The 13,272-nt window shown below is 43.1% G+C and overlaps 1 protein-coding gene across 2 annotated transcripts in view; it reads left to right on the top strand.

Annotated features, from left to right (window-relative positions):
- Positions 1 to 4,151, top strand: part of LOC121178841 (plasma membrane calcium-transporting ATPase 1-like) — a 79,543-nt gene extending 75,392 nt beyond the window's left edge. For both annotated transcript variants that reach the window (XM_041033238.1, XM_041033237.1), the window contains exon 21: positions 888 to 4,151. In XM_041033238.1, the coding sequence (XP_040889172.1) occupies positions 888 to 1,136 (249 nt within the window). In that variant the 3' untranslated portion in view covers positions 1,137 to 4,151. The remainder of the gene's footprint in view (positions 1 to 887) is intronic.
- The last annotated feature ends 9,121 nt before the right edge of the window (positions 4,152 to 13,272 follow it).

Raw genomic sequence — 13,272 nt, 5'->3', positions numbered from 1 at the left:
GAAAATACCCTCATCCTTTAGAGTACTGTTGATCTGGGTGGGTTTTTCCTGGTTTCCTTAGTTCTAATGAGGGGAAATGCTCATTCTGTCATATTATACTTTATGGAAATAGTTTGGGTTTGGCCCTTTCCTGTTTCAGCATCACAGTGTCCCCATCCACAAAGCCAGGTCCATTAAGAAATTATTTTCCCAGTTTGTTTTAAAAGAACTTGACTGGCCTCTGACCTCAGCCCCATCCAGCACCTCTGGGATGAACTGGAACGGTGACTGAGAGCCAGAACTTCACCCGTCAACCAACATCAGTGCTGAATCCCTGAAATCTTGGCAGCGAGGTTCAAAGAGCGGGAGTTTTTATAGCAGCAGATTAATGCCCATAGCTTTGGAATCACACGTAGACGTCATGTTCAGGTGTCTGCATACTTTTGGAAACATAGGAATTATAGTCAGTGTGCATCGGTGGACAGGATATGTCTTACACTACAGATAAAAAAAAGGTGTGTGTGTGTGTGTGTGTGAGAGCTATAGCTGTTGTGATGCACGTTCAGCTGCCTGTTTGTATATTGTTGTGTTTTGTTTTGGGTTTTTTATGCAGTTTACCTTCCTGCACTCAGCTGCCTCCAACATCGTGCTGACCTTTTTTTTTTTTTTGACCTTTTTTGTCGATGTGTGAATATTTTTCAGTTCACCCACCATGTTCTCATGCAGCCGACGTACGTTTCACCTGTTAACGTTGTGTTTTGTGGTCTTGCTCCCCCCTGCCCACAGACACACCAGACACCGTGTCCCATGAGTCCCTGCTGCCTGTTTGACATCACACTGTCACAAAAGTGGGCTCTGTGTCTGTTGCTCTGCTCGTCCTCTGACATTTCCTTTCTTTTTCGTTTCAGATTAAGGTGGTGAACGCGTTCCGTAGCTCCCTGTACGCGGGGCTGGAGAGCCCAGAGTCCCGTAGCTCCATCCACAGCTTCATGGCCCATCCCGAGTTTGTCCCCCTGTCCGAGGAGGAGGAGGCTCGCATCCCCACCATCCAGGAGACCGGAGATGAGATCGACCCCCTCCTCAGCGCCTCTTCTGGGGCGAGCGGAGGAGGAGAGCCGCCCGGCGTCTTCCCCCACAGCCGCGAGCCATCCATTTGAGCTCCTCCTCCCTCCTCCTCCACCTCCTCCCTCATCTTCATCAGCATCATTTGTCATCCCACCAACTGAACTGTTGCACTGAGGAGGGAAGTCATCACTCTGGTCATCCCCTCATTCTGCACGCACACATGTTTCACGTTGTCTTCACCCCCCCCCCCCCCCCCACTCAGTCATTCCTGCCACGTTGTGTTTTTCATACTGACTGTGGCGTCGTTCTGCCTGTAAGTCTGTCCCTCCACAGCCACCACACACACAAACCAGTAGAGGGTGGAATCCAGAGTCTCCACAGTGGAAGGCTTGTCCTTTTTTTTGTCCATTCATGTATATTTTTTACTCGATGATCCTTTTGAAAAGCTTTTAAGCTATGTTGGGTTCGATCTTTGTGGGGACTCGCAGCAGCATGTTGTGTTCTGTACTCGCTTCATTCCTGCTTAACGCTCTCAAAAGCCGCACCGAACTTTTCAAAGAGTGCAGTGATTCTCATGTACATACGCTTCTGCTCTTCTACACAGCTAACAGTCGGGTTTGGTGATCAGAAGATTTTTAGGCAAATGCAAAAATGTAACCTCTTTCTTTTTCCTTTTTTTTTTTTTTTTTTTATATGTTGAGCATTTGTTTGTTTCTAGAACTTCTAACGAATGTTAATTGATGGTTGATTCAAACTCCTGAGAATGTCTTGTGAGTGTGACACTACAGTCTTCAAGGTTCAGCTGTTAAAAAAAAAGATGTTCTTCCCTTTATCTTGTCTGTATGTGTTGGTTTTTTCTTTTTAGCTGCTGTGTTGCATGTGGAAAGACAGAATGTTTACTACCCAGAAATATCGAACATCGCGGCGTCCAGAGAGGGCTCGCTTTCTGCTCAGTGGGAGTCTGACCTCATCTCATCCAGTCAGGGTCCTGGTTCTCTCAGCCCCCCGCGCCACAGTGCGTCCACAGTGTTGATAGGAAACAGCGGTGTGGATCGTGTTCCCTCCTCTAGTAGGATGCATGTTATGTTTCATTCGTGTTGAGTCGCATGATAAACTTAGGAATGAATATTTGGGATTCTGTTTAGACAACCATCTGTGTGTTAGTCTGCAGCAGCGTCTGTTCAGAGCTCTGTGAACTTCCTGTCCGTAGAACTGAACATCCTGTGACCACAACAGGACGAAAACAGACTCGAACACGGAGGACACTGTGGCAGGGCAGTTAAAGCCCTGTTTAACTTGACAGCTGGGCAGTGGGTGTCTTCGTACATGGACGTGTTCCACACGTTGGCTCATCTGTAGGCGAGTACAGTCTGCGTACACGTGGTCCTAAACAGAGCCTATCCCAGCTCACTTTGTGTGAAAGGTGGACACAGTCTGCTCTGGTCCTCTACTCATTGAGCGACCGTGCACTGAACTCTGGGTTGGTTTCTGTTTATTTAGGTTTAATAAATACACTGACAGAAACGTAGACCCTCACGACAATGTGGAAAGTGTAACTTTGGCTTTGCTTTCTGACACAGTGTCAGAGTCGAGCAAATATTTAGCTCACATCATTCATGTTTGGGTCCTCCAACCTGAACACCACTGCCACAGGATGAGACGTGTTCCTGCTGAAGACTTATGTGTTCAACTGTGTCGACCACGAAAGATTTACCTTGAGTCCGAATGTGCATTGGAACAGGAGGGCCCACGGTATCGATGAGTCTGTTTTGCGTCACATTACAGGAAGTTCGATTCTACAGACAGGAAGTTAATGGATTTCTGAACAGGGTCTGGACTGTCTGTCTGTGTTTCAGACAAATCTTAGTACCACTTCTGATGTTTCCCTTGTTTGTCAGCTTTTACTAATGGAAGATAGATCAGCTGTCAGTGACATCCCACAGCCTGCAGCAGAGGAGGTGTTTGATCATTGCCGTCATCCCTCTTCGGGCTGCTGTGTTTGATTAACAGATGTCAGTGTGGCGGCCACGCTGAGGTTTATGGGAGACTGATGATTTCAGCCTGTAGGGTTAAATCCACTGTGTGTCCCTGCTGCCGCTCAGTACTTCCTGCCTGCCGTCGTCCGCAGATTACTGTCTTAAAAGAAGAAGGAATCATCCTCCAATCAGAAGCAGCGATGCGTCTAATCCCCTCTTAGTCTGACTAGCAGCCATCAACCGATGTATGAACTAGGACACGCTATTGAAGTAATGTGCTACTACTGCCATATTTCCAACTTTTTGTCATGACTAGGTTCTTCCTCTCCCCTCTGATGAGCTTTTTCTATGTAACTCAGAGCCATATTTTATAGGTTGTCTGTATTGTTTTTTATCTCATTGTTATTGAGGTTTCCTTTGGACTTTTTCACCCCTGACCCCCTTGACCTCCCCACCCCGTCCCCGCCCGCTCCTCCCCTGGCCCTTTACTCCAAACATGACCAAAAGGCAAGGAGAAAATCTTCAGTCGTCACTGCCGAACCAAGTTTAAAGGACCTCTACAATGTTTACATGAAAAGCAAGTGGGTGGCAGTTCGCCTGCGCTTCTCTCATCCGACCACTTCCCTTTCATTCCCTTGCTTTCCTGAATCTTAGAGTTACTATTTAACTAAATGGGGAATCTTTCTTGCATGGTTTTCATATAAAATTCAATGTTTTGCTCATTTTTTACAATTCTTCTGTATTTTTATATTAAGTACTTTTTAATATTTTGGAGATATATGAATATATATGTATAGGCTGAAGAGTTTGGTGACAGTACAGTACATGAATGAGATGAATCTACCGTGGACTGTCTTTTTACAGCTCTCTAAATATTTATGCCACGTGTGTCGTCTTGGTCACCTGATGTTAGGGCTCAGAAACCTGCAGTGACTTGTTTACTTCCTGTCGGCCGTTCAATTTGAATCTCAACAATCTAGTCTCATCAGCCCCCTTTTACATGAGTATATCCATTTTATCTAAGATGTTGTGACACACTACAAGCTATGTGATTCCACAGTTATCCAACTCCATTAGAGTTCAGCAAATGCAACGTGAATACAGCTAACTGTATCAAACATTAAATGGGAGTGTATAATTATTTATCCAACCTCTGGGTTTCTCTGTTTGTTTGGTTTTTTTTAAGCTACTACAACCGATTTCTTTGAATGAGTGGATCGTTGCTGTTTTCTTACTGGCCGCTGTCGGAGCTGACGACTTTTAAGAGAATCAAAGCTGTGTCCCGCTTTAGGCCCCGCCACCTTCAAATGGCCGTGTCCCGTGAAGACGTGTCCTCACCTCGGACAGACCAAAACCGAGAAAGTAACCAAAGTAAAGTCGACCCTTAAATCTTAAAACAGACCAGCCCCCACAGCTCAGAGTTTTTTTTAAACGGACCCATGAAAAGAACCTACGGGGACCTGATGGGCTTAAACTGAGCGTGTGTGCTGCACGTTTCATTTCAAAATGGATGAGTTCAAAGGTAGACGCCTGTACAAACATCTCTATGTCCCTTCAGTCAAAAAGCTTTAATCTCATGGAGAGTTTTTTTCTGTTTAATTGGTATAAACACAAAACGTCTTCCTCCGCAGTGAGGAGCTGTAGAGCAAAGTGGACAATCATATTTGGTCGACAACGTTCGTCTGGTAAAACCTGTTTACTTCTTGCTTCGTTGCAGAAAGTTTCGTTTGTGTGTCTCCTGGTGTTTTGGAGAACACTGCAATGGAGAGCTTGTTAGCATAAACACCTTGGTGCGCGCTTGTAGCTCATGTGCCACCTGCTGAGGCCCACGCCACGTAGTGCTGAGTATAAACTGGATGGGTGATTGAAACTCCTCCAAAACCTGATCCAAGACACAGGACAATGCAGAAGCCGACTGGTTCCTCTGTTTATTTGTTTATTTGGTGCAATTAAGATAAAATTTGAAAACTGTGACCATCAACTGTAATAGCTTTACTGAGTTTTTGGGGTTGCTCAAACAATCATGGAGAGTCTTTATACTGGTTCCCTCAACAATGACTCTGCACAGAACAGGTTTTGTTCTTTTTTAAATGTATTTTCTTTCATTCATTTAATCGTCCTAAATCGTAGTTAACTGTTCATGAGCGTGTTTGCGTACTGGGGGCTGAGGGGGGGGGGGGGGGGTCAAGGGGGGTCAGGGGCCCCAGAAATGCTGAGGCTGGCCCCTGGACCACAGGCTCCTTTGTCTAAATTCAGGCCAAAGAAGGAAAAGGTTTCTCAGTTTCACTCCTGAGGTCGGACATTTGAGGAGGCGGGGCCTGTGACGGGACACGGCTGCAGCTGTAGATGTCATCACCATTTTATACGACGAAGTTTCGTCCTGGGGCGAGAGCAGGACTGTCAGAGCGCTCGTGACATCACTTCCTCTTCTTGCCGTGTGTCCTTTGGCTGTAAATGACACACCTAACAAACGATGGCGCGTTTCTTCTTAGTTAAGTTCTACTGCTGAGTCTGACAGAACAGCTGTGCTCCTACAGTCAGTACAATGTACATATTGTCATAGAGGTGAATGAAGTGCACCTGCTGTCTGTGTCGGTGGCAGGAAATGGGAGAGGGGGCAATCAGCCAATCATCACCCAGCAAAGCTTTAAGAGTGCTCTGCCAAAGTCTTTTTCTCTTTTCTTCTTCTGCACAAGTTTGTTTGCAGTCACAAACTAACCCCCACCCCCACACCCCGCCCTCCATGCCCCTGCCCTCCACGCCCCTTTGCTCACCACCTGAATATGATTGTTCTTCTGCTTTTGCCATGGCCTCGGTGTGACTGTGGCGGTCGTCTGTTGGACTGGTTGGACTGGTTGCCCTCACGTCTCATTCCAGGTGCCCAGTACAGCCCCGCCATCAGAGACGCTGTTGTTGTGCTTCTGGCTTCAGCCACATCTCAAATAAAAAAAAAAAAAAACAGTCGAGGACGAGACAGGATGAGACTCAGCAGCGGACTGAAAGCCTTCACCCGGTTTTAGTTTTCACAAGATTCATTTTTGGAGTACATGAGATCTGAGTTTGCCACAGTTTTTTTCCCCATCAGGACTTCGATATGGAGAAGGAATTGGCTTCTTATCCAGTCACTGTTGCATTTTGACTGCGTTTGCTTCCTCTTCAGAGCACTGCCTTTCTCAGAACAGCTTCCTGTAGTTGGATATTAAAGGAAATCTTTGGTGAACCTTCACATCCACTTCAAAATTCACAAATAAAAAAATGGTTCAAACGAACTGGAATATCACAGCTGGAAAAGTCATAACCACTCAACATATATATCTATATATTTATATAATGTATCTACGTATTTATATCTAATGTGTATGTATGTATAAACACTTACATACACATTAGATATAAATACATAGATATATATATGGTTTCTCAGTTGAACTTCATTGCAAAAAAGACTGAAAAAGATTTGTTTTCTGTAATTACTATGATACACAGTAATAGGCGTTGGTGTTATTTTTGTATAAACATAATATCATCTATGTGGCATGCATGACATATATACAAAATTTGGTGGTTTAAAGCAATATGTCCAACCTGGTGCGATTGGTTCCGTCGTGTTCTGTGTAGCCTAAAGCCACTCTGTACGAAAAGATATATATATATATATATATAAAAAAAGAGTAACTGCATTTGGATAAAACTAACTGTTCAGTATATGTGTTCAATGTTCTGTGTTCTGCATGTTTTAGTATGGAATGAAACATCCCAAATGTTGACTTGTTTTCCAAATGAATCTCAAACACATGCCCCAGACACACGCATACACACACACACACACACACACACACGGACGCACACATGTATTTGCACTGTGAGGTGAAACACACTGAGGAAATTAAAACTGTGTGACTTCTGATGGATGGATTGATGAAAGATGCAGAATTTTTTTGTGTTTGTTTGTTTGTTTGTTTGTTTGTTTCCATCGTCTCATTGATCCAGAAACAAAATAGTTACCACATCTGTCTGCTCATCCACCTCCCCCACTGTTTCATCCTCCTGGCCCACAACACACACACACACACTCCGATCTACAGACTCTCCTGAACTCACCACCCACTCATCTGTGCAGTGAGAGGAGGAGGAGGAGGGAGACGATGACAGTAAACAGGCGTGAAACATTCAGTATGTGGTTCCGGTAGGCTTCTGCTCTGCAGGCGTCATCTTCCCACCGATCACATCCATTGATCCGTTATCCTCCTGCTTCCCTCCACTGGCCAGGTCAGGGAGAGAAAAAAGAGCATGGTGGAGTTCGTTGCTCACCTGTAAAATGTCTGTGTTGATGTTAGAGCCCGGCTGATATATCGACATGTTGATTTATAATAAATGTCAGAACAGAAATGATGATTTAGAGATTTTATTTTCCTCAGGGCCAAGTTTTTTTTTCAACTGTAAAATGTCAGGCTCCAACTAAGGATTATTTTCAGTACTGATTAATCTTAAGTTGTTAATGTTTGATATAAACTGTCAAAATTGTTGCAGATAAATTGACTGGCAGAAAACTAAATTATTATTTAACCCAATGCCCTGCTCATTACACCTCTTGGTTAAAGCTCTTTAATGAGTAGATTCGATGGATCCTTGTCAAAAATGTTTATGTTAAAAAACCAAACATTTTATGTTTTATATCTGTATCAGTCGAGCTCCAGTTCACATCTGTGTCAGTCTGATGGTTGTGAGCAGTCGTCTTGTTTGCGTTGTGATGACGGATTTGTAATTCAAGAGAAAATGGTTCCATTTAAATGTAGTTTCTAAGAAAAACTACGACAAAAAAAGTCTCCTCTGTAGATTTTTAAAGAGGACACAAATCTCTACACCTGAACAATAAAACAAGATGTGACATGAAAATCAGATGTTTGACGTTGTTGGATGGTGGGTGTTTCCCTCAGCTTCCAGTCTCTGTGCTGAGCTGATCTGAAGAAGGAAAACGAGGATTTCGTTTTTGCTTTAAATCTTTATTAGCAAACACAACAGGAACAAAGCTTCCCCATCCTAAAAGGCCACCAGATTATATTTTTAACACATCTGCTCAGACAAAGATCCAAAACTTCATCGTAGCACAACTGAGCATCTCTGCTCAAAGTTTTAAACTGTGGAAACGTTCGTGTTTATCGGCTTTTTGAAAAATCTCTCTGAATGCTTGGTTTTTATGAAGCTGTGGAAACGACCGTCACAAAGTCAGAAGGTTGAGAACTTTAAAGTTTTACGTCGATGTGGAAAATGGATGTTGGACTCGTGTGGTCACGTTAACGTGCAGATGGACGGATAGTTTGGCAGCAGGGCCACATCCAGGATTCAAGAAATACTGAGGTCATTGAAATCACTCCGTATATATTTTCTGTAGATTATATTCCCCAACATGAAGATCTAAACATGGCTTCAAAGCCTTCTCCACAATTCTGCTGAGGACATTCTAAATCCTTTATTTATTTATTTTTGTAGAGCACCAGTGATATGCTGCGTTCATGTCACAACAGTATAACGATAATTACTCGTTTCTGACGTGTTGAAAATATTCATGTGGAAGTCCGTGTCTCTGATACTTACAGTGTGACTTGGCACTAAATTTTGAAGGAATGTGACAGAGAAAATGAGCAAACATGAATAAACAAACACAAATGCTTCATGTCATCCAATAATCCGGATGTAGGGCTGTGGTGTTAATGCACAGCAATCTTTACCACGGCTGACATACGAAATTACACGAACGCAGCATTGGTCCGTTGCTCCTCCTCTTTGGATTTCAACAACTAGAGGATGGATTACCATTAAATTTACCGCAGACTTTCGTGGTCCCCAGATGATTAATCCTAATGACTTTGGCGATTTTCTGACTTTTCATTCATCCGGTGAAATATCTGAACAGTTGTTTGATGGATTGGTGCTAAATTTGGCACAGACATTCATGGTTCTCAGATGATGAATCCTGATGACTCTGGAGATCTTTGTGGTTTTTGAGTGAAATGTCTTAACGTGTTGAATGCATTGTCATTGAATTTAAAGCGCACGCTCATGTTTCCCTCCAAAGAATTCATTCAAACGTCCATTAGCTTTCCACACAGCGCCATCATCAGGTCAAAGTTTTAATTCATCCAGTATTTTGGATTCTAATCAGATAAACCAAATATATAATATAAACAACATTCAGCCTCATGTTATCGTCCGAAAAGGCCAAACTAAGACGGTGGATATGGTAAAAAATTCAACCTGCTGAACATCAGCATTGTCATCGACAGCATCTTAGTTCAGATACAGAGGACGTGACCTCAGAGTGCTCGGCTGTATCTTCGGTCCTGTCTGGCACATTGTGAGCCTCAGCAGTGATTTGTTTGCGAGCCAAAATAAAACTTCCTGTGCTTCCCTGTGTAACTGTGTGTGTGTGTGTGTGTGTGTTAGTGTCAAGCGGGGCTGCTGGCTCGGGGAAGGCGTGTTTCCTCAGTGTGTGTGTCACCTTCTCCCTCGTTCACTCTCATACTGTCTGTTTCTATCGAACTTCCTCCTCCTGTTTGCTTCGATCTATGCAACAGAATCCTCCAGTCCGGCTCCAGTGGTTCATTCGGTTTCTCACCTTCTCTCCCTCACGCTCTCACTCTGTCCGCTCGTCTCCGTCTTTATCTGCTTTTTGTTTTTTTAATTTTTCAGTTGTTTCTACAAACAGAACCACGACACCTGTACATTGATGTATGTATGTGTGTGTGTTACAGCAGGTGCACACACGCGCACACGTGTTGTTTTCTTTACTCTTTTGTAAGATATGATCATGTGGAATGCCTTGGTCTTAGTGTCATGTCGTTTGAACAAAAGATGATAATCAAGCAACTGAGTAAAAGTTGTTACATAAATATATATATAATATATAAATATCTATAAATATATACAAATCTATATACAGAAAAATAAAGCCATTGGAATTTGAAATAAATCTGTGTCCATTTGTGATTTTTTTTTAAGATTATTTTTATATTTTTCAATTTATTTATAATTTAAATTTATTCTAGACTTTTATTTTCCTGAATACTGATCTGAGGCTGAGAAAGATGAATGGCTTCTGCTCTGATGTTATTAAATTAATGTAGTGTTGGCTAAAAATGAACAAACAAATCGTTTATATATTGTTGTTGTTGTTGTTGTTGTTTTCCTTTGCTTTCCTCAGTATGGTGCCATCATGTGGAAATGGAATGACCTCTCAGACAGAACAGACTATATAAAACTTTGCTTCTGGTATCTGCCAGAGGAAAAGCAGCTCTTTCATCAGACATTAAAACGGGCCAGTGTTTCAGAGTTATGGAGCTAATTTTATCCAACAATGGTGAAAAAGTGGAAGTGAAGGCACATGAAAAGCTCCCGGCTGGTTTCATCAAGGACACCTCCGGACCTCTCGTAGACCTTGTTCTGATCGGGATGAGGTGTTTCTTTATTTTTTCACAGAGAGGGAGATGAAGGATGATGAGCAGCAGAGAGCCACTGTGCAGCCTTCAAACCCAGGAGCTCTCGTATCTCAGATCAGTACGTTACCACAGCGACCCAGCCACCGCTCAGGTTAATAACAGGTGTTACCATGAGAAATAATATTCCTGTACAGTGTGCCATTAAACAGCTTTCAGCCCCACCGCCTCAGCATGAGGACAATGATGATGATGATGATGACGTCAGTGAGTCTTTGGTTCAGAGAAACAGCTCAACTGCTGGCCAGATGTGGACATTCATGCCTCCCACAGGCAGTGGTGTAAAGTAACTACAGACAGAAGCAGAGAGAGAACTCGGGTATCAGACATGGTGACACAAAGACCTGAGACCTGCAGCAATACAACAAGACCCTACCGGCTCTGATTACACTGAATACAATGTGGACCTCACCCGACTCAAGTCCTGGATCTGGGTCTCAGTTGTCAAGTGGGCCTCTCTGGTCTATACTCTCTGCATGCTGACAGAGGCAGCTATCAGAAACAGAAGAAGGCTGCTGCTGCTAACTAAATAAACAAGATGTTTGTTTAGTTAACAGTGGCTGTAATGACCACTGCAGCCTATGGGGGGCGCTGTAAAACAGTGCTAATGTACTGTGTGTTACACATCACACAAATGCAGGGCCTTTAGTCCACCTTTAAATCTGCAGCTCCAGTTATGGTCAAACAAAACCTCTTCTTCCTTAGCAGCGCTCAGCTGCTCGGTGCAATACTGCCACCATGTGGATCCAGGCTGCTTTACAGCCGGAGGACCTCCTGCTGCACGACCACAGGTTCTAAAAATCATTGCTGTGTATGTAGCAGTGTGTATCTGTAGCCTAAATATTCTGCAGGAGAAACACAGGTGTAACAAATAATATTTATTTATTTGTTTATTTGATAAATAAATAGCATAGATAGCACGAATTTTGATCAAATAATCAGCACAAACCAGCTGTTTTGGTCTAAGTGACACATCTGGTGAGCGCTGCAGCCTCCTTCACAGCCCTCCTCTCAGACAGGGTCGGGTGCTGCTTGGCCTTGGCGACCTGAGCGTTTCTTTCAGAAATGGAAATTAATTCAGTGACACTGCCTCAGATTTTTGTTCTCAGTAGTTTCATAAATAGACAAACCAGCCGGTCTGGCACCAACAGTCACATCAAGGTCAAAGTCACTGAGATCACATTACAGTAACTGAAGCACCGTGATTTTACGCATTACACTGCTGCCGTAATGATTTATGAATAAGCAGGTGTACGGGTGTTCCCAAAAAAGTGCTCGTTATAACAACAATAGAAAAATGAAGGCAGGAGACAGGAGGGTGTGATTTCATGAAAATCTTAAAGATCATAACTTGATGAGTAGCTCTCAAGTGATCACACGATTAATCACATTTTGGCAGTTTACCCTGCACCTCTCCATGTGTTGCCATGTTGTTAATATTACAAAATCATTTTACATTTTACTCATTGATGTGAATCAAATGTATTTTTAACACATGCATCTTAATGAAATGATGGGAAATTGGCTGAAATGGAACCAAAAGAAAGAGAGAACAAACTGGAGAGATTCTGCTGCTTGTAGATAAAGTAGACAAATCACATAATAAGTGCAGACGAGTGAATGCAAACAAAAATAAAAATAAATCAGAGCAGCTTTATGTGTGTTGTGTGCGCCCCTGAGAAAAGCACAGAAAGCAAGAGAAAAAGTGGTGCAACGTCCCATCGAATTAAAATAACAGACTAAAACTACACAGCACTGAATCACACACAGTGCTGCAGCTGATGTATTATTCATCCTGACCAATTAGATTTTGTACTAAAGTTAGAAGGTGTGTGTTCACTTCAGTTTCTGTGCCGCAGACATTCAGGATCTACTCTGAACCAACTTCACGCACTTCCTCAGGAGCCCTCTGAAATGTTAGAGTGTTTTTATGTTGCTGATAATTTACTTTTATTCTTCAGATTGCGTGTGTAGGAGTTAAAGTTGTAAGAATAATATTTTTCTCCAGCAGTTTGATAAACACAGACCCTGATTTCATCTGTAAAACACAACCTGAATATCTTGGTTTTGACTGTGACCTGGTCCAAACCAGGTGCTTCCTGCTGCTTCACCTCCATCTGCTGATTAGCTGCTTCTCTTTTCTTTCTTCTCCGTCCGTTTTCATTTTCTTTGAATTTCCTCACACCACTTTCGTTTACTACTTAACGGACTGAATCACTTCTCCTGGCTTCATCTCTCCACCCACGAGCCTCTGACGGCGGCCTACATTTCTCGCTGAGGGAAACTCGTCCTGGAAGGTGTTGTCAAGACAACTGCGTTTCTAACGGTGACTGTGGCGGCACCGCGGCAACCAGAGACTCCAGTTTATTTGGGTTCATTAGTGTTGGGGGCTGGTGGTGGCGGCTGCAATGTCAAGAAGCTGGAGAAGAGCTCCAGGCAACAAGCATCTTAACTACAGAGAGTGTGTTTGGAAAAGTTTAAACCCAAAGTGACAGACAGATTGCTGACGTTCATTTCATCAACACTGACTCACTCCTGTGTGTCTGCACCCTCAACATCAATAAAACCATTCAGCCCCATTTCTCTAAATTCCCCTTTGTCAGGCGCTTGAATCTCACCAAGAGGAGCGGGGCGGATTAGACCAGAAAATAGAAAAATGATAATCCCTCAATTGAATTTCATCCTCCTTTTCAAAACACCTGATTATGTAAAGAGAATCTGCGAGTGTGTGAACCTCCTCCACTGTCACACTGAGATGC

Source organism: Toxotes jaculatrix, chromosome 3 (assembly GCF_017976425.1).
Source record: "Toxotes jaculatrix isolate fToxJac2 chromosome 3, fToxJac2.pri, whole genome shotgun sequence".
In the NCBI taxonomy this organism is placed as follows: Eukaryota; Metazoa; Chordata; class Actinopteri; family Toxotidae; genus Toxotes; species Toxotes jaculatrix.
Note: the sequence above shows the minus strand (reverse complement) of the source record. Positions and strands in the feature narration are given on the sequence as shown.